Source organism: Lates calcarifer, linkage group LG13 (genome assembly GCF_001640805.2).
Source record: "Lates calcarifer isolate ASB-BC8 linkage group LG13, TLL_Latcal_v3, whole genome shotgun sequence".
Taxonomy (NCBI): Eukaryota; Metazoa; Chordata; class Actinopteri; family Centropomidae; genus Lates; species Lates calcarifer.
In genome coordinates, this window is record NC_066845.1 from 8,067,144 (window position 1) to 8,089,480 (window position 22,337).

The 22,337-nt window shown below is 39.6% G+C and overlaps 1 protein-coding gene across 1 annotated transcript in view; it reads right to left on the bottom strand.

Annotated features, from left to right (window-relative positions):
* The window catches only part of ccser1 (coiled-coil serine-rich protein 1), a 115,451-nt gene that overhangs the window by 90,354 nt on the left and 2,760 nt on the right, over positions 1-22,337 (bottom strand). Inside the window, exons 2-6 of the mRNA XM_018669372.2 lie at positions 17,802-18,825; positions 16,708-17,125; positions 13,919-14,103; positions 6,170-6,260; positions 3,601-3,706 (exon numbers count right to left, since the gene is read on the bottom strand). Coding sequence (XP_018524888.1) covers positions 3,601-3,706; positions 6,170-6,260; positions 13,919-14,103; positions 16,708-17,125; positions 17,802-18,800 — 1,799 coding nt within the window. The 5' untranslated portion in view covers positions 18,801-18,825. The remainder of the gene's footprint in view (positions 1-3,600; positions 3,707-6,169; positions 6,261-13,918; positions 14,104-16,707; positions 17,126-17,801; positions 18,826-22,337) is intronic.

The window sequence follows — 22,337 nt, forward strand, 5'->3', positions numbered from 1 at the left end:
ACTGCGTCTCTGTTGACAGATCCCTGTTCACCAGCCACTGTGCAGTGTGTACAAGGTTATGGGGAACAATGTGACTCCATATTTCTTTGTCCTATATTCAAGTGAATATAGGACAAAGGGCTCTGATGTTTCCCATCTCTCTTTTCTCCCTCCTCTCCTTACATCTCCCCTTCTCTGCCTGTCTCTGTTCCTCTCCTTACCTATGCAGCCACAAAAGATGCAAACTAATGTTTAGCACATGGCTGTTTATTGCTATAGCTTTGATACTGAGGTATTAATGTTTACAAAGTCATAAACACAGAGAATTAAATGCCTGCCATCAAAATCATCCAACTGTCATACATCAAAGAAGAGGTATGCGTGCAAGACTGCGCGTGTCTGTGTGTGTGTGTGTGTGTGTGTGTGTTTGTGTGTGTACAGCAGATGTTCTGTGCAGCCTGTCAGACAGCCAGCAGTATCCTGCAGCTGATACTCTCTCTGGACAGGCTGACTGACTGACAGGTGAGTGTGTATGTGTGTCTGAGTGTGTCTGTGTGTGTATGTGTGTTTGTGTTTTCTTGTGTGTGAAACAGAAGGGAGCTTGCTTTGCCTCCAGCAAATCAATGTCCCCTCGAGGGAATGTGGAACCTGAGACAAAGAGCAAGAGAGACTGAGAGAGAAAGAAAGACAGTGAGCAAGCCCTGGGCAAACACATTTTGCTCTCTTTCCCCTCTCCAATCTGAGCTCCTTCACTCACACAGTTTACACATTTTCCAGTAAGATCTGTGTGAAAATGCTCTGTGAGAAGAAATGAGAAACTAAACTACCACAGTGGGAAATTAACACCTGCCAGCAGCTACATCTTGATGAGGGTGAGAAACTTAAATCTGACTCCATTATGTAACCTGGCCCAGTAAAAAAAGATCAAAACATGCTTCACTGGTGTATATTCTATGCTTTTTAAAATAAAACATGTTTAAATTCACTTTGAAACCAAAAGAGAAAAGTCCAAAAGTCTGTCTACTCCTCAGTGGTGTGATTTGTCTTCTTTATTGAAGTGTAGCTGCACTTTCCATCAGTCTTTTTTTTTTTTTTTTTTTTTTTTAGGTTTACTAAGGATACTCTGCTGCTCTGCACTTCAGCTATGAAAACTGCTCCCTTGCTGTGAAGAAGTTAACAGAACACACACTTCTCCCTAAGCCCACTACATCATGTCGTTGTCTCGCTGTCAGAAGCAGACACACTGTTAAAATGTGTGATGTGCCTACAGTTTTGGGGGCTTGAGTCATTCTGGAGTAAAACATTTAGACTTTAATGCAGACAGTTGGGTTGCTATAAAGGTGGCATATAAAACAGGAGCTAATTAGGTCATCACTCTGGGACACCATGATTTAAATGTGAATTTACTGCATAGCTTTTTCAGTTATGCAAGCACCGCAGCTCAAGGGGTGGAAATCTATCAGTCTGTCGGCTCACCACTTCTGTCCAGTTTAAAAATACTTTTTCTCAACAACTATTCAGTGTATTTTGGTACACTCATAAATGTCCCCCATTAGGAAGAATAATAACAATTTTATTGATGCACAAACATTTTATCTAACATCATCATGTGGTCAGAATTATAACTTGTCTAGTACTGTGATTCAATACCCGCAAAACCAATGACATTTCCAATAAACTCGTCTGTGTTTAGTACTAATTACCAAATGTTAGCATGCTATAACACTAAAACTAAGATGGTAACATGATTAACATAATGCTGTGCCTGCTAAACATCAGCATATTAGCATGCTGACATTAACATTTAGCTCTAAGCACTTCTGTTCCTGAGGAGAAGCTCATATAGCTGCTAGCATGAATACTGACTAATTTTGTTTAAAAAATATATCTAAAAATTAGCCAATGGTCATTTCACAGCTACACTTCAAAAATAAGATTAGGATATTTGTAGTTTTAGGCCACAGGCCCCAGATCTTATTCCTTTATTCACAACTTCCTTGCTCTGCTAAAGGGTTACTATGGTAATACAGTGTCTCTAATTGGATTGAAAGGGATGGAGCCATCTCCTCATATTATGACATTACTAGTCTGAACTGCAATGCTGCACTCCAGGCAAACTCAATCAAACTGACAAAAACTGGTTTCAGACGAATGACATTTTAGCCTTGACCTCGTACACAGAGAGGAATAATGCAAACAGTTGTGTGTGCATGTATATGTGTGTGTGTGTGTGTGTGTGTGTGTGTGTGTGTGGACTTGAATGCTGCTCTAATGTTTTCAAAGACAAGTGAAGAAGTGGGACTTAAATGAAACAACCACTGAACTGTCTGACAAAAACCTTGGATGAGTTGAAAAGGTTGACTCCCGACTCGCATGATTCACTGACGCTGTCTAGACGCAGAAAATCTCTCTCTATTCAGCGAAAAATTCAGAGTGTTAGAAGCATGATAAAAACCCTTCTTGGGAAAAAAATAAAAGAGGCCAAGGCTAAGTCCAATGTCTCAATGGTGTAGTATAAATCCTTCAACCTCTACTTCAAAACCACTCACACGAGTTGACCTGCACTGTCTCTGTAAACAAAGAAGATCAAAGCCAGTTTATTCAGGGGAAAACATGGATAGACATATACATTTATTCTATGGGTGCGACCAGAGGAGAGGAGTACTGAAAGGTAAAGTAATAATCATCTGCTGGCTTGTCAGACACACCACCAGACGATACCACTGGTGATACAACTCCTTTATTACCCACTGGCTCCATAAAACCAAATAAGCCCTATCCACAGAGCTGCTGTGTGTGTGTGTGTGTATATCTCTGCACAGACGTGTGGGTGCACATACATTTCTCTATGTGCGCCTAGCAAGACCTATCCTGATTCCTGAGCGCAGAAAAGAAACAAGTGGCCAAATCAAATCAGATATGGAACCGTCCTTGGCAGTGGTGCTCACACATACAAACAGAAACTCTAAGTGTTCTCTTTCTTTCTACTGTCGGCTACTGGGACACAGAGGAGAACAGAAAGACAGCTTGCATATTTATTCCAACAGAATTTATTTATTTATTTATTTACCCTCTGTCTTTCTGTGCTAGAATCTTGTCTCATCTCCAAGGGAGGGAAAGACATAAAACATGTTATGCATTTACGGGGAACATTCAAGATCAGCAATTCCTAGAATAGACAATAACCCTCTCTCTTTGTATCTTTGTCTGTCACGTGGCAATGAAGTGTGTGGTGTAAAAAAAAAAAAGAAGCTTTATTGTTGCTGTAATGTAATGAAGATATACTGTATGGGAGACAAATGTCCCTGTGGCCAAGTGGGTAAGTGCATCAAAACATATCCTTGAGCTATCCATATGCTCCAATTGTAGATGATTGAATCCTGTTTTAGGCCAGCCAATACCAGACCATGGCCCATTTTCTCCTGTTTTTTTCCATCAATGACACCAGCTGTATTGTGTCCAGCCCATACATAAACACATATGCAGGACAACTGTGTTGAAAATTTCCTCCTCTACACTGACAGAACTTTTTACACTTTCTCCCTGTAGCTTTAATTTCCTTCTTGGTGAAAAGGTGAGAGCACATACAGTATATTAATACAAATATACATATACATATACCTCTGATTGTTTTCCTTCCCCGGGATGCGATCTCCTGATGCTTCCATGGGGGATGGGAGCAGGTTGAGACAGGAGGCCAGGGACTGGCTGGAGTCTTCTCTGGACACTGTGGACACACCCAAGCACAAATGCAGTCATACATCAATTTGACTTCTGACATCTGGATTTTGCTAAAGTACCAAAACCTTACTGCAACATATTTTAGCCATCAAACATACAATCATATCTCTCTTCCCATCTCCTCCCAAACTGAATTACAACTATCAAGCACCACAAAATAGCTTATTAAAATTCAGTGGTGACAGATTTGAGTAATGATGATACATCAGTTGTTTTAAAAATTGATATATCCACTCTAAATGGCACATCTGACCTAGCAGTGTGGGAGAGTCTGGAATAAAAGGTGGCAGTGAAGCCAAAATTTGGCATTTCTTCATGTCTTTGTAAAGGTCCCTGTGTCTCTCTTTCTGTCCCTGTCTGACTCCACAGGGCATGAGTCACACTTGGGGTAGGAACACAGAGCCCTGCAGCTGAACACTGTTGGCCATAAATTGCTATGAAATTGCTTGCTTTTTAATAAAGGCTTCAACAAGCCACCTGAGAGAGGTAAAAATGAGCTGTGCCTATAAGAGTGTGTGGGTGTGGTGGGGTTCTGGGATAGCTGTGTGTCCACTCGTGTCCGCGTGTCTGCATATGTGTATACACCTTTACAGGAAGCTGTGCATGTATCTGAGTCTGTCTGCTTTGTGCATAATGCCTGAATGTGCGTGCAGGTATGTGTGTCTTTAAATTACCCTTTAATCTAAGTGTGTAGAAGAACCTTACTCTTCCATCGCTAGCACAAAGTCTTCATCCCTTGACTTTATGAGAACAATTCATCAAACCTTTAATTTCATGCTACAGTCTGCAAACCATTAAGTCTAATGACTAAGCATGCACGATTGTGTGTATTAAGGACGGTGTCTCCTTTAGCTCTGCATCAGCCAGTCCCTTTAGAGATGTTTAAACTCTGTGCGTGTGTGTATTTGTGTGAGTGCTCAAACCCCTACCCCCACCCCTCCCCAAAACTCCCCAACCCCCATAAGCACAAGAAATCCAGTTTATTAGGGCTGAAAGTCCTTGTTGCAGCCTGTACTGTACAGAGCTGCAGAGCATTTTACTTTATTTGACTGCAAATGTAATATTCTCTGAGTCCATCTGAGGCTTAAATGTCGCCAAGGAATAGATGAACCTCACAGTTACAAGAGTCAACACTAAACATGCTCACACTCACACTCGACACCTGTTGCCTGTCATTTACAGCCAAACTATGCAGTCCCTATATTTGAGTAACATGAAGTGAAGAAATGGTGATCACTTTTCAAAGTCATGTTTACCCACTTGAGTCATTTTATTCATGTGTCATACTCCGCCAAACATCAACTGCCTGTGTCACTGTATACATTTTGCATCATTGCAGTTTGATGTGTATTAATATGAGGCAAACATCTGCAATCTGAGATTAGCATTTGCAAAAGCTTACAGTTTTGCCTAATTACCATAATGTACTGCAAGCAATGATTAAATAAGAATAGTGCAATCTCAATCAATCATTTCACTTCACTACATTTACTCACAATAGTAAAGTGGTAAATTCCTTCTTAAGACATGAATGTGATAAGAATTAATACATGCATGTGTTCAGAAAGGCTTTATTAAGTCCCTCTTGGCACATTCACATGTGGTGTGGTTACAGCTGCTCACCATGCTCATTCAGTATAACAGTTTCCTAACCTGCTCTACGAAGGGAAGCTGGGGTTCCTCTGTCTAGCACTCCATGCTGTACTGTGGCACAGCAGGAGCAATAATTCTCCTCTGACAGTCACTTTTCAACCATGAGGCATTTCAGGAGGAGTGTGACTGAAATGCCAAAACAACAAAAGAGATAAATCGCTGTAAATGAGGCAGCTACATCAAAGTCGTGGCACATGTTGAAAGAGTTGGGGAGAGTACTGGTTTCATGTTTTAAGGTGATGGAGTAGAGGTGGCTTAATGAGGAAAAAGAGAGATGGAGAGTGAAGAGAAACAAGGTGAAAGACAGTAAGACAAGCAAAGTGGGGCTGAAGAGAGGAAAAAACAGGAAAGGAAAAACTGTGACAATAAGAGAAATATGAGTACTCACTTGAATAGAGGGAGGGATAGATGAGGGTAAGAGTTTGTATGTGGCAGATTCTCTCTTTTCAATCTGATTTGAATTCTTAGTTTCTTTCCAGAGGAACAGCACATATATATATATATATATGTATATATATATATATATATATATGAAATAAATGCCCCCACTGCTGATAGTGTTAAATTCTGCATTTAAATTTAACCCTAAACCTATAGTATAGTTGTAATTGTCCTGTAAGAACTGGTATGTATTGATGCAGATTCAGAAAGTCAGCTATCTTGACACAGTTAAATGTGAAAAAGTCAGCTCATGTATCATCTGTATCTTCTCACAGCCTGTTGTATGGTTCACCCACACACTTGCCATACACAGACCTCTGTGTAGAGAAGCAAATGTAATGTAGTTAAGAGTTACCATGTCGATGACGCTGATCATCAGAGAGGTCCAGATCTAACATGAGATCATCCTCATCCAGCTCTGAGGAACCCAGATTGTTTAATACATCCTGAGGAGAAAAAGTAAAAACACATAAACTTAAAATGAACAATGTAAAAATGTAAATCTGATAAAATAATAATAATGAGTCATTATTATATTCTTGACAGTATGATTAATCTATGTCATTCTGTATTCCTAATAGGAAAAAAATTCTTTAGGACCTAAAACTTTGGTCTAAACAAGTCATTATGATGAACAGTTTTAATACAATTACGCCTAAACACTCATTAATCCAATAAGTTTTGCAAACCCTGAGGAGGAAAAACAAGAAACGCTGATTAAAAATAGGGTTAAGATATGACAGCATTACAGGAAATTATCAAATAATTTTCTTCAGAGCAATCCAGGTGGCTCATAACATTTTGATAGAGATTCTCCAACTAGAAAAACACTAAATGTTATTAACATTAGCAATAATAACTTAGTTATTTTTGTCAGGGCATGGGATTTTTTTTCCCACTTTGCCTGCACTTAATGAGATATTTAGTCCCTCATCATTGCATCCAAGCTTGTTATGTGAGAATCATTAGGGTTCAGTTTGAGAAAGCGATGAAGGTGGCAAATGAGACTGTAGTTTTGTGTTAATGTCTGTCAATATTTCCTGAGCTTCATAAGCAAAAGTAGCTGCTGAACAGACCGAGAAGATCTTGCAAATCAGTATTTACTCTCCATGACAAAGGGAGCAGGATGTTCTTAGTGAATAAGACGTAACTAAAAGCGCTAATTTCCTTACTCAAAAAAGAGGAAAAAACAAAGAAAACATAAGGTGTAGGAAAACGCTGAGTATGGCTTAACTTTTGCCTTTAAAATAAATCAAACTATACTAATAATACTGTACAGCAGCATATATTTAGAACGATACGTAGATGACGAAACCCGAAGTCCAGCATAAAAACCTTATGCAGCATGCAGCAAAGGGCACAGGCTGGATTTGAACCGAGGCCACTGCAGGAAGGACAAAGCTTTAATGTGTGGTGCATAGTAAGCACAATCAGGCTATATATTAGACTTACATTTGTATTTACTTACAAATGTAGTCACTGTAAGAGAACTAAATTCTAAATTTAAGTAATTAAAGTAAAGGAAACTGAAAATACCACCTTATGACAAACTTTGAGTGTACTGACCACTCTGGAAAAAATCTATCAAACAAAAAAAGACACGTTTGGTGTGTTTGGGTGGAGAGAGTATATTTTCTTTCATGAAAGACCCTCAAATAACAGCTTAAATAAACTCAGACATCACTGACAATATTCTCAAAAATCAGCAATAATAATAATAATAATAATAATTCAAGAAAGCCACAAAAATGAATGTTTTAAAAACCTCGCTCTGTCCTGGGTGGCCCTGAATTATCAACAATATCCCCATTCACATTATAGTTTAATATTTCTTGAGAAGTCTTTAAAGTTTAGAAATTGCTGATAACATTTTCCCAATCCTTTATGTATCAAATGAGCTATAGCCACAAGACTATAATGAGTAATGCTTCACCATTTTAAATTGACTTGTAATCTTTCAGTAAATGCTCCCATGTTCTCTGGTATTATTATGAGGTTATAATGATGCAGGAAGATGACGTTCCTTTTTGCTCAGTTGCATTTCAAAAGTCAAGGCTGCCATCTGATGGTCAAAAAAGGAAAATCCACTGCAGAAAAAAGTTGAAACAAGAATAAAGAGTGACATATAAATTGATAAAAAAACCCTACATAGCCAAGCATGACAGAAAATATAATTGCTCTAGCTATATATAAATAATTGTAGCAGAGAACTTAATTGGTAAAAGAGGACAAAAATATGACTAAATTATGTCTATTATAGGTGGGAATTACAATGCAAGTTGAACATTTTCAACTGTTTGTTCTCATGTGTTATTAATAACACATGAGAACAAAGAATAAAGAAATCTCGACTGCCAACATGAGCTTCACTGTGAACGAGCTCTCACCATCAGCAGGTTTCTTTCAAATTACTCTAAGGAGGACATGGCAATACCAAGGTCAGATAATATTAGCAAATAATTCAGCATATTTGACGTATACAGCATACCATGTAGGTGCACTATACCGATGATAATGAGCACCGCAAAGTTTTTTGGGGGGTATTTTTTAATTTCATACACTATACTGAATTGTCCTGATGCAGCGAATCTCACCAGTCTGATAACCCCACAAGGCCAAAAAAAACTAATTATTCACCACAGAAAGTGCTTTGAACTGGCTCTGAATAAACTTTATTACCTGAAACAACCTTTTTTCGAAATGAAAATAAGTGGGTTGGGTGATGCTTAGTACAGGCTTTCAGAACTCTTAATATTGGTTTAAAGACCTTACCTGAACTTCTCTGCACTAAAAAAATTAAAAACTTAAACTTAAATATCAAGATCCAAAAAGTACTACACACCATTCTTGGCTTCAATGCTTAGTGGCATGCCTGACTATTCAACCACACCTCTATCCATGCATGTGTGTGTGTGTGTGTGTGTGTGTGTGTGTGTGTGTGCATGTGTGTGTGAGGGAAACAGAAGAACAGTTATATCAATGTTCTTCAAGGCCACAGCTATGTGAAGCCACTGTGGTCTGTGTAACATCACACTACTGTTTTCTCACTTCTCCACAGGCTGCTCAGTGCAGTAAACATCAGAGAAAGACCAGGATGCATTTCAAGGTAATGCAATTGAACACAAGACCACATTTCAGGCATTAAAGCTAATAGCTAAAAGATATTGAAAAAGAAATGAAGACCCATACTGTGTGATACTACTGCACACAGACTTCATTTGAAGCTAAATTACCCATTTTAATGTGCCCCTCTAACCACAGAAATGTGTTAATATGATTTTACAACCCAAAGATGTCACCTTTTTACCTCGCTTATGTGATTTGAGTGAGTATAATCATGGAGTTAATAGAGATAATATCAGATTCCGGTCTCATTAAAAGATGGCTCCACATCTTAACTGCCAAGCAGAAAGCCATCCAAAACAGGGATAAGAGGAAGCAAGAGGTTCCTTCTGTCCATTAAAAGCCCCTGGTTTCTGTTCACACTCTGTGAAAACCACATATACAGTCTATGAAAATTACATTTCTTCAGTGCTTAAGGGTGGTAAATGCATTAAGATCAAGGGAGAGGGATTTGGCTTTGCAGCCAGGTATTATGGCTTCCAGCAATGGAAAAAATATGGACTAACAAATGACTTTCATTCTGTCTGAGCAGACACTTCACAGCCAGTTGTGTTTACAATGTGCCAGGGGGAATAAAGGATTGAATGTCCAGTCAAATCGAAAATCTGTTTGTTGAATGAAAAGAAACTGATTTTTACCCACAGTGTCTCACCTCACCTAACATTTGTAATTTTTCACTATCTAGCCTTATAAATATAGAATAATCACTCATGCGAGAGCAAAGCAAACATTCTTTTCATATTCAACAAGCAATGCTGTTTGAAATTTAAGAGAAACAAATGCAAAATCCTAGTGCTTTATGCTGTTGACTTTGTTAGCAACTGAATCCATATTTTCACCAAGGTCATAAATTTGAGGTACATATTTTAGCACAGGATTCCCATCACGTACTGTAAGGTCTACAACTTCATAAGAGTATTTTATCACTGAGGCTGCTGAAGCAGAAAATATGACTTAAGTCGTAACTTAGAGTGAGATATCTATATTTTCTACTTACAATATGCAATGTGTAATATGTAGTCTTGACATGAAAAGAGAGATTAAGTACAAAACAAGTAAATTTTGCCTGGTGAAACCTGGCCTACAAGTAGTGGGACACACCATCATTTGTTATTTGTTATTAGTTACATCTTTTTCTGCAGTGATCAATGACCATAAGAAGACTCCTTTGTTGTCTAGGGTGGTCACAAAAGATGGTGTGTAGAAGTATATTTCAAAGCTCTGTAATAATCCTGAGCACCAAAAGTAAATTTAACTCAACAGAGGCTTAAATTTACCAGTTGGGAGTAGCAAGCAGTGAACACAAAAGATTAAAGATAGTTTTTGAGCCCTTCAGCCACATAGCTGTGGTTGAAAAGAAGTTTTTCAGTGAATTAAAAGAAACATTGTTAAATCTTGTTTCTACAGCAGAGGCAGTCAATCCCAGTTCTGGAGGGTATGAGTTCCACAGACACTTGTACCTCTCTGATAGCTAATGAGCCCCTAATTGACTATCAACTCTTTTCTTTCCAGGTACATTCACCATTTCATTAGCCTCTACGCTGTTCAATGTTTTAAAAATTAACATGCTTAGATTATGAACAAGAAGTCATCTTAATAAAATCATCATGATACATTAATCAGCAATTCACTGCATATTACTGCATTTGTCCTTTAATCTCCGGTGGGGCAACAGCATTTTTAAAAATGTGTCTTAAATTCATATTTTATCCACATAATAATAATACTAGTGCAGTTTATTTTACAGCATTTTTGGCTCAGGTGCAGATATCAATGAATAGTTATGTATTAGTCATGAGATAAATAAGGATCTTTTTCATCAACCACCACTTTCAGTATTCTGCAATCTGACCAGTGCACATTAGCCTCAGAGAAAATGATCAGATTTGAAATTTGATTCGATTTTATCTGTGTGTGATAATTGCTACTGCTTTTATATGATATCTTTGGGCAAAATGAACAGTCAATACTCATATTTGCAAACATCCTCATTGTTTTTCATTTTAAAAACCCAACTGTCTGGTTGTGGTTATTACAAATTCTGTCCGGGAGAGGAAGTGAATCCTTATCTGCTGAATGATTAATACAAGTGTCACTTATGATATCTAGCCTTTAGAAGGAAGCAATCAGACTGGAGGATATGAAAACAAGAGACACTCTGCATTACAACACTGTCTAGCAAGCAAGCTGTCGAACAACTGTTGATATGCATAAGTAACACAGTCAAAGTAAAGTGGATTGCAGTTGAACTGTTCTGCCATGTCAGTCAGTCAAACTACAAAGAAAAGTGCACATTCAAAGTTGTTCAACTTGTCTCTGAGATAAGAGAGAATTTCTCAAGAACATCTTAAGTAATTCTTTTTTGTCAGCTGGTGTTGAATGTAATCACTGTCAGCCTGCCACAGTATTATCACAGCTGTCATTGAGAAACTTATGAACGGCCGACACTGAATATGCTGGTAAAATAAATGTCTCACAGCCTCCCAAAGGGATATCAAAATAACAATAACAACTGGGATGAGATCACCAAGCAGCTCAAGCAAACAGTCTTGCTTTGCTTCACAGAGGTACCTCACATTTTCTCTTAGTGAACTGAACAAATTAGTCATTGGTCTCTGCCAACCAAATCTTTAATTGCTTTATGATAATTATATTCTGTCTGGGCTATAATGACACAGCAACAATAAAGCATATTCACCCAGCACACTGTTAAGTATGGCGTGCTTTGGTCAGTCTCTGTTTTGTCCTGCTCAGATTCCCTGTCAGATGGTTCAGTCCACCACAGTGTATATACATTAGCAATCAACTATTTCTTTTTCATATCATAAATAGCTTTAGTTGTGTACTTATAAGATGTAAAGGTTTGCATACTGTGGAACTGCACATATAACAAACACTCAGGCAAAAGGCAAAGTGCAAATGCTTGTGTGTCTTCAGACTTTTTCATTAGCTACAAGTGCCTTCTGTTAACTAACAAACTTTTATGAAGTTAAAAGAATAAGGGTACATAATTCAATATACACTCCAAGGCTGCTGTCTTTACTCCATGACTCAGACCCCTGAAGGGCCCAGAGCAGGAAAGGAAGAGATTATTCTATGTTTAGAGGCATATGCAGTCTCTAAAGTACATAGCAACGTGCTGTGTATCCTCGCCTTTGTTAATCTCTCAGTAAAAGCCTATAGTCCCTGGTGAAATAAATGGGATTGACTCAAACTAGCTTTCCTCCCACTGAGCTTCCTCGTATGTGTTGTAAGAAAACCAGCCCAAACACAAAAGCAGCTATAGCCTATCCCCAGAGACAAAAGAGCTACAGCATGCATCAACAAAGATGAGTGCAATGTTTGTTAGACAGCCTAAGCTAACAGCCAGGATATAATGCTTAAATCCTACAAATGACTGAAGAAGTTTTTCAGAGTACTTAATCCATCCACATTTGCACTGTACTTAATGTCAATGCTTTGCCTTTAATAGCTTCAAATGTAACAGACCAGACTTTTTACATGTTTTTCAAGCTCATGTCTACACAAATACAGTATTACTTATTTAAAGATTGCTATGCTTAACTTGAACTTAAGTATCTGTACTGAGTGACACACTAAGACTTTGGGTAAAGTCAATACAACATTGTAGATCACCACTAAATGGGTGACATTTCTCACTTAGCTCTCTTTGCATTCCATTGAATGACTTGTACATCTCAAAATGAGTTAAAGAGAAGTAAGAATCCTAAATTTACACCAATTTAATTCAAAGCTGCACTGCACAGTCAAGAGCACTGTGCACAGGACATGCCCGGACACACATGGTATTTTCATGGCCAGAGGCATGTGGCACACCAACACACTTGGTAACAGTGTGAGATGAGGAAGGATCTCTTATCATATGGTTTATAGTGAGGGAGCGCGTTAGCAGCTGGTTACACTTGTGGCCAATTACATCAGCCTCTTCCATCCCCTTTAAAAGCAGGGCTCTTCCTGTAGCAATGCAATGGCAATTTGGTAATCAAGTGGGGAGTTTTTCTATGAGGAAACTATTATTCTTGTCCAGGGTACAGAGAGTTGTAAGTGTGAGTAAAAAGCAACCCAAATAAACTGCTAGGGGCCCATGGTGTCTCTTTTTAAGTTTGTGGACATATTAAATATATGTATGTAATATTACACAATGCCCACATCTGCAGTTACTGTATAAGTGTCACTAAGCAATTACTCTCCTCTCCTCCCATGTGTGTTATGTATGTGAGAGTGACTGCAAGGCCTAATAACCTTTGGAGAAGCAGAGAGTGTGTTCAGGTCATTACAATGCATGTGAAGTTTCTGGGTTATCAGCAGTGTGACAAGCACTAGAACACTGAAGTGGCTACATGTCTTTGAAAAGAAGCTTAATTCATTATTTTTGCCATTATTCTGCTCCACACCTCACCTTCTTACACACAGTGGATGCACCTTTTCACCAGGATACATAAGACACATGTATGTATACATACGCGGCATAGCACAGAAAGACACATGAAACAAGCACAAGCACGGTGTAGATTGGAGAAACAACTTGTTAAGATTAACAGTGCTGCATTTTCTGTCAACTTTTTTGTCTATTTTTATTCTATTTATTTTCCTGTTTACTGTGTTTTTAAGTGTTGTTCTAAATGCATTTCTTTGCCTTATGTTAATTACTTCCATGTGTGTTTTTAAAGATTCTGTACAAATAAACTTCCTTTGCTCTGTCTTACGTTACTGTGAGGATGTACAGAAGAGGAAGTGGCACAATCTAAGCTATTTAGAACTCTAATTGCATGTGCGTGTGTGTGTGTGTGTGTGTCTGTGTGTCTGTGTGTGTCTAGGCTCTATTTATGCTTTACCAAAACATCTCAATTAGGTGCACCATATGTTTCACATACATTATTAGTGTCTGATAAGTGTGATATGATGGTAATTGAGCATATCGGAAATAAATAAACACACACACACACAGCTCAGGGCTTACCAGACTTCCCAGTTTGGACGATGAGGAGTTGTTTCTGTGTTTGAGCAGACCACATCCCTCTGCGCCCGGGGCATCTCTGTGGTTTCCATGGATACGAGGCCCACCTGCCCCCTCAGACGAGGAGCGCAGACGCCTTTCCATCCGCATCACCTCATGATAAGGGCTGACACTGCTGCACAGAGAGGCTGGAGGAAAGAAAGAATAAAGGAGAGGCAGAGAGTCAGACAGACAAAGAATGAAGTGAGGTGAAACAATTTTAACTGTGATTCCACACACAGACAAATAATCATCTTTGTATTATATTTCAAATCAGCAACAGTCAGTCCTATTTCCTGTCCTTATTCATAAATTAATGAAGTTCAATCTTCCTTTCATGAAGTCTTTCAGGCATATTGCTTTTGGTCAAATGATATTTATGCTTGTTTTGCAATAATCAAGTTTGGTCCCACACCAAGATTGCTGTGCAACAATAAAACTAATGGAGAATGACTGTGAAAATGACTGTGAAATTTCAAGGACAATACTCCTCAGCTACAAACAGAGGATTGCTATAAGTGAGCTATTTTGATCTAGTCATAGATAGAACACACACACACACACACAATATCACGTCCTCTCCTTAGGTGACAGGCTCTTAAACAGCATTTCATGCCAACCACTCTCTCTCACACACGCACACACTTACAAATGCACACAACCACATTCACACACTTTCCCCTATGTGTGTCTCCTCTCTTGTCTTTGTTCTTGTGAAATCCGTCTATAAAAAATGAGCAGTGATGTTTTGCAGTTTTGGCTTTGCACTGCAATGAACAGCAAAACACTGAAGAAGCCTCATGATTACCATGGCTCTTTGTGTCAGCAACCATTTTACTAGAGGCTCAGATCATTTCAACCATAAAGGAAAATCAGAACCACAATACATGGGTGCCCAAATACCAGAGGCCTGTGATATTGTTTGTGAAAATGAACATAGTAAAATCCTGCTCACCACCCTGTTATCACTGTAGCCTGTTAAGTCTGTGGTTTCCATGGCTTGGAAGCTAAAAATTCACCAAGTATAGATCAATATTCAGCTTCCTGCAAGCATGTTTTGCAACATACTGTCTGTGTGCATGTGTGTGTGTGCGTTCACGATGCCACAATAGGCCATTAATGCTGTACTAAGCGTTTGCTGGCAGATAAAACTACAATCATGCCAAGTTTAACTAGAATCACTGCCTTGTGGTTGTGTGCCTCACCAAACAAGTCACATTGCAGGACATATGGTGGCAATCCTCCCTTCCTGACGTCCTGAGGTAAGGCGTTGAATAGTGGCCAGAAAAAAGTGTTTTCGCAGAGCATTATGATGTCTATCATTTTATATCAATCACAGTTATGGTTGTCCAGAGATTTTGACAGAAAATTGACAGCCTGTCAGATGAAGCATGTCAACTATGACTCAAATACTTGCTACAGCAGTATTGTGTATAAATGTCCACATCTAAAAATTTAACTTGTAATCCTGATTATTTTGTCGAATACTCTGACCACAGTATAGTTTGTTTCCACAGTTCTTGTTATTGCCTTCAGAGTTTCAACAACAAGCACAACATTAATTATGTGATATTTCATCATCAGAAATGCAATTATTAGTTGCAGCAAATAAACTCAGATTCCTAATTACATGGTTAGTTAGTGCTAGTAAAACTAAGACGGAATTTCTGTTTTTTCAGTGTCTGATCAGAGTCTGAAATAAGGTAAACATCTGTTAGAAACACAGGAAAGTGCTGCAGAGTGAAGGAGATTTTTTGGTTACCAAATAAGCCTTGGCTAAAACACAAAAACTCCTCTTCAATATGTTACAGCAGCTGAAGCAGAAGTGAGGAGGATGGTTACAAATCATCTTTGGCTGAGGAATAAATTTTCAGTATGACACACACTGTTTCACTACTGTCAGCCCACAACTGGCACTGATATATTAGACTGAGGGCATTTTTTTGAAATTAACTGTCTGAGCTACTGCTTGAAGGAGTGACAGCTCTAAGAGTTTCAAAACAGTTCTGAAGATGTAAAATTTCTTGCAATATTTATAATGTTTGGAAACATTTGCAACTTTTATTGAAACTTTGAATAACTTAAGAATTTGGAAGTTGGGAAAACATTATGTTGTTCATACTAGTCATCTAGTAGTTTTCAATCATCAAGTGGAACAGTGAGTGAGACCTGAGTATAATTATACTTAAGTATTCCACTTACCAGTTTCCTGAGGGGAATCTCTTTGAGAGGCTCTGTAATGAACTCTCAGTGATTTTTACTGGATATGTTGTTCACATTTGCTCACTTATTCAGTCGTGCATAAGGAAGTAATAAAAACAAACACTGAAGGAGCAGGAACATGGCATCGTTTCAACCACCTAATAAGTGTTCCTCCAAACTCACTTTGGTAGAGACTATTGTAAACTTTTTTGCTGAATACATAGATATTATTAACTGTATGCTAATAGTGCATCACCAAAAATCTAATGTTGCCTGTATTCTTTACAGACCTACAGCTCTGTACAGTGATTTTTACTGTCATTATTGATGTTTGATACAAAATGTGATTAATTATTAAGGTAAATGTAGTTCTTGTACAGCAAGAAGTCAATACTGTTGCTGCCTTTGAGATAACATACCTGGTCAACAATTTTAAGGAGCCCTCATTCCTAAAGAACATCAAGCAAGTATTTTTGTAAGTGCATCAGTGGCTGTGTCTACGCATGTAAATCTGTGATTTACCTGCTCGTGTTTTTGCATTAGTTTCATACCTGCATGTGGTTTCCTCAAGTGAGATGACCTGGGTTCGTGGCAACCGCAGAAGCTTCCTCTTTCTTGCACAGAGAGCGTGTTTCTCGCCCTCCTTTCCGACTGCTCTGGGTTAGAGTGACAACCCTCGCTGCGCACCACACGTGTCTCGCTCTCACTCGTGGTTTCTGTGAGGTAACCCGTCTTCCTCTCCTCCGCCAGCTCCTTCCTCTCCTCTGCTGGCACCTCTTCCCTCACTTCCTTTCTCTCCTCCTCCCTCTCCTTCCTCTCTTCCAGCGATTGTTCCTGCAGAGGTAGGCAGGGTACAGCTGTCTCCGGCTCTGAGAGGGAGATGGCAGTCTCGTAGTCTGTGTTGTTGGCTGTGCTGGTGTCGGGGAGTAGGGGTTTTTCAGCACTGGACTGAGCTGGAGTGAAAAAAACCTAAGGAGAGGACATTTTGTTGAGTATGTGTAAAAACAAAACATGCCCCTGATGAGTCAAAACAGTTTACATAGAAGAGAACCCACCTCATTTAATAGGTGAGTATTTGAGTCCTCAGGGAGCATGTTTGGATAGTCATACTATATTTACTCTTCAGTGGCCTATCTACAGAGCTTTGTCTTTGCCACTGTTATACTTGGTAAATGGCTTCGTTTCTGGAGTTCCCTCCTCTACCAGGAAATAAAATAGAATAAATTCTCTGAGGGAGGAAAAGTTGAGCGCACAACGGTGTGAAATGTGGAGGGCAGTTTGCAGACATGCGTAGTTTTTCTTTTTCATGCCCTAGCTCTTTCAATAAAAAGGACTTTTTATGCCCAGTGCTCAATTTTTATGCTACATTTCACAGATTCCACACTATGGTCATAAATATTCCTCCTTTATGGGTTTTGTTCTTGACATCCAGTGGCACCTGTGGTTGTTTTGTCTATGCCCACAGCACTAGTATTCCATCCATTACAAATAAATTCCAGTTTATTTGTGTACAAACACAAAGATTGATTGTTCAGATAACTTAGTATGCAACTTTAAAACGAGAAGTAATGTGTGTCTATCCTGATTAACCCATTTGATTTCAAAGCACATTAGATGATTCATAAGGACAGAATTAGAAGCAGACCTGGGAGGTAGAGACAGCCACACTGAAGTTCTCTGGAGCAGGTGGAGGGTCAGGAGGAGCTGTGTCAGTAGCCGGCCCAGGCACAGAGACAGGTCCAGGGGCCAAACCAGTTCCGGGGCTCGGAGCTGGCAGAGCATCCACTTCAGATACAGAATCCTCCGTGATGGGGACAAACTCTGACGGGGTGATGGCTGTGGTTCGGTCCTCTGATATCATAGGGGACTGGAGTGAGCTCTCACCGCCAGCACAGAGCAGCTCGCCTGGCCACGACCCCGGGGTGAGCCCTCCCACCCCTGGCGTGATGGTGGTGGAACTCGGAGGTTCCAGATTCACCTCTGGAGGTCTGTGGTGATCAGAGGTCCGGGAGAAGCGGTGGTGAGCTGAGAAAGATTTGGGCAGAAGCTGCTTCTTCTGGCGTGACGACCGTTTGTTGTTATTACTGCCGCCACTGTAGTCATCAAGGAACCCGGAGTCGTCGCCCTCATTGGCCCCCGAGCCACTAATGCAGTTTATAAACACATTTCGATTGGCTGTGGAGGAGGTGGAAGAGGATGCTTTTTCAAAATCCTCAGTCTGAGAACGTGTGATTTTCTTTTGCTTGTGGCTGCCAAATCCAAACGAGTGGCGTGACTTGGGCCGTCCACTGCTACTATCACTGAACCCTGTTGACACTGACGCTGTTATCGTCTGCTGGTTGTTTCCATTCGCGTCGGTGCCCTGTGACAGTGGAGGCGTGAGGTTTAGGTTGATTGGCTGGACACGTGGCTCACTGTTCCGTTTAGCCGTGAAACTGAGAGATGGAGTGCGGAACAGACTCCGGCGTTTCCCAGTACTGCCGGAACTGGAGTTGGTGCTGGAGGGCGAAGAAGTGTGGACGCCATTTCCCACACCGCCTGAGGACGGAGAGGAGGGGAGAGACTCCTGCCTCTTACTGCTGCTGCGGCGGAAGATTGGCAGGCGGGACACAAGTGTGGAACGACGTGAGCCTGATTCACCCATTTAGAAACTGAGGCAGTGAGGCACTCTGAGGGAACAAACAAACAAACAAAAAAATATTTCATGGAAATCAAAACAGCTTCAACCCTGCTCAATAGGATTAAAGTCTGAAAATCCAAGTAGTAATCTTAAATGATAAGACACCTAATAACCTCTAGAGCTGTTTCAGAAATATCGTAAAAATACAGACCAAGGTGACCTCTTCAAGTGTCTTGTTTAATCTCGCCACCAGCCCAAAACCTAATATAAAGTTTACAATGACACAAAACTGTGAAAATGAGCCAATTATCACATTGGAGAGGCTGCAACCAGAAGGGATTTGTCTTTTTTGCTTAATTAAACAACTGAAATGATTAATCAGTTATAAAAATAATTCTGATTATTTCCTGCCAATTGACTAATCAGTCAATGGACTAATTGTTTCAGCTGTAAAAGTCAAGCTCATTCACCAATATTATGAGGAAACGCTGGGCCCATAATCAGCCAAATAGAAGAGTGCACATCATTTTACATTAAACAGTTCAGTAAGAGAGCGCTTCAGTGTGTTTGAAGTGAGAAATCTCACATTAAAGGATCGCATTTCTCACACTAAATGAGTCAAAACAAGTTACTGCTACATCTTTACCCTGCAGATGCTTCTGTTGCAAATGGTGGTGCCTTGTGTGATAGATTTTTGCTCTTCGGGCATTGGTAATGAGTGTGTAAACAAAAACAGCATTATTTACCCTGTTGCTGGTAGACCATCTCCCTGTGAAGTTTGCATGATGAAAGCATTTCAAAATATAACCACCTAAAATGTATAAAGCCAAAATATGAGCTCATTTCCTTTTTCATAAAGTTGTTATGAAATCTGAGCATATCCAGTGTACTAAAGAAGCCTCACTGAGGCGCAGTTCTGGTACATCCATAGATGATAAGAATAAAGATAGGACTAATGTTATCAAGGATATGAGAGGTCACAGAAAGAGAAGCTGAATTGGTCAGTTAGTCAGTGAGTATTTTTAACCCTAAATCTCCCTGCCATCTGACATATTCCACTTAAAAAGAACACATAAGTTGTATTTGTTATATATTTACGATGAGATAAAACATGATCTGAACCAGAACACAAAATTTAGTCAAGAACACAGCACTTATACCCCAAAGATCATACTGTATGTTCTAGTTCAGTCTAAAACTAATGTCAAAGTCTGAACATGCCTGCGATTACTGCAGGTATGTAACCTAGAGGGTTGACTTCTCTTTGACATGCCATATCTTACAGTTAACATTTATCTGACGGATAGAGACAGAAGAGAGAGCAAAAAAAAAAAAAAAAAGTGAGGGAGAGCAAGCGAAATATTGCGCAAATACTGTGTGGTGTTTGCAGTGGTGCTCACTTCTCAAAAAGATTCTGATACAGTCCTACTACTCAGTGCTCCTTTTTGTGTATTGCTGACATTAGTTACTGATTTGTTTGAAAGCACAAAATGCAAAAGAGGACAAAAAGCAAATTGGGACCACTATTTAAAGATCCATCCTTTCTCAGAGTCACAGGGTGAGATGAAAGGAAATACGATAGAATGAAATAAACAGGAATCATGGACAAAGGAGTCACTGAGTTACATCAAGCCTTAATTTCCTGCCCCATGGCTCAGCTAGGTCAGTTAGGAACATTAACAATCTACCCTCAACACCTGCACTGTGTCTCTGTTAATGTCTTGGGTGTCAGGCAGCAGTTTGTACCTCGTGTTATCTTGATAAAATTCAACTAAAAAAAGCCACTGTCATTTTATTTCTGCAAGTTGCTTGTTAGCAAGGCTCTATGCAAACACACTACAAGCAGGGTTAATGTCTCACTGATTGTATGAGCTGACCAAAGTTCCACATGTTGAGTCACAGATTAAATGGAGATATTCATTTCTATAAATACTCACATTTTCATTGTTTTCTGCAATTCAAAAGCCTAACAATGACTGTGAGGTCCTCATGACGTTGACGAAGCTGCCTCTGTGAGAGCTACTGAAGAGTTTTGTTTTCGATCTCTGTCTAATAAGCTTACATTAACACCCTTCACTGAAGTGGCTTATGAGTGTGTCGCCTCCTTGAAAGTAAATTTGATCAAGTTCTAAATACACAGCGATGTAGTTCCTATTTTCATACCAAGTTACCTGAGTGTAATAAACACTGTCAAAGACAAAGGAGGCCGGTAAAATTTCCAGTAATGACACAGTAAACAAAGAAATGACACGCGTACACACACACACACACACACACACACACACACACACACACACACACACACACACACACACACATACACACACACACACATACACACACACACACACACACACAAAGAAATGCTGTTATTCTTAGTTCTGTCCTTCCTGGATCACATCAAGCTGTTTGTGTACATTACAACTGCAGGTTAGCAGCCTTAGCAAACTCTTTGAAGCACAGCTTCCTTTTTCTGGTGAGCCAGCAGTTCAGTACCGTTTAGTTCTCACACTACCGCACAGACATTTGACCAGGTCATGGCACTCTGACTCGGCTCATTAAGACATGGCAAACAGAGATTAAAACAGATTGAGAACAACTCTCTTATTTACCTTACCAATCAGGCATCAGGCGTCAGCTGTGCCTTCTGAGTAGTAAAATGTCAGAAGGATAAACACTAACATTACTGTAACTGACCAACTGTTGAAATTGAAATATGTACAATTGTGTTTGGCATTATGGTACTGAAAGATCTAATGCAACCATATCACGTCTCTCTATCTCACGTCCCACAAGCATCTAACTATTTCGACAACCACTCATCTGGTCGACTTCAAACTTTGTGGCTGTATTGTTGAGGAAGTACAGGAAGTGCAGTGTCAACTCTGAAGATTTTTTTGGATGGGAAAGCTTCAAACATCACTTTTCTACATGTTACTTGCAGAAAAAAGCGGAACTACACGACAAGGGCAGTGTAGCACCCGGAGAATTTACAGAGCACACATGCCAGGCTTTTAAGGCAGAACTCAATTGCGACAGCACTTTCTACACCATCACCCGGACACTATCAGAGTGGAGCAGCCAACTCCAGCTGGATTAACGCAGCCCAAGCAATCAGCCCCTACCAACAGGCACATTTTGAACAGCCACCGCACTAGTAATATAAAATCACCAAGCGATAAAAGTGCACACTACCTCACATGAACTCTGCCCAGGCCAAAACTTACAAAAAGAGGTGAAAGAAAAGCAGTATTGCACTGAAGCAGGTGCCTACTTCCTCTCTGCTCAGTCACTGAACAAGAAGTAAGACCACCTTTGTTAGAGAAGCAAAACTCATCTCAGTTCCTCTTCCCTTTGCTCTATACTGCAGGTATTGATAGAGCTGCTATACTGAATAACAAAAAGCAGTTTGATTTGCTGTGAGTTTGCCTAACTTTCATTTGAATGTGGACTTAGAAACTGACTGAAATAAAGTAATAAATTTCAGAGGGGAATAGCCTCAGGTATCCAACAGACACCTGCAGATTTCTACAGTGATTCATTTACTGAATATTTCAGCAG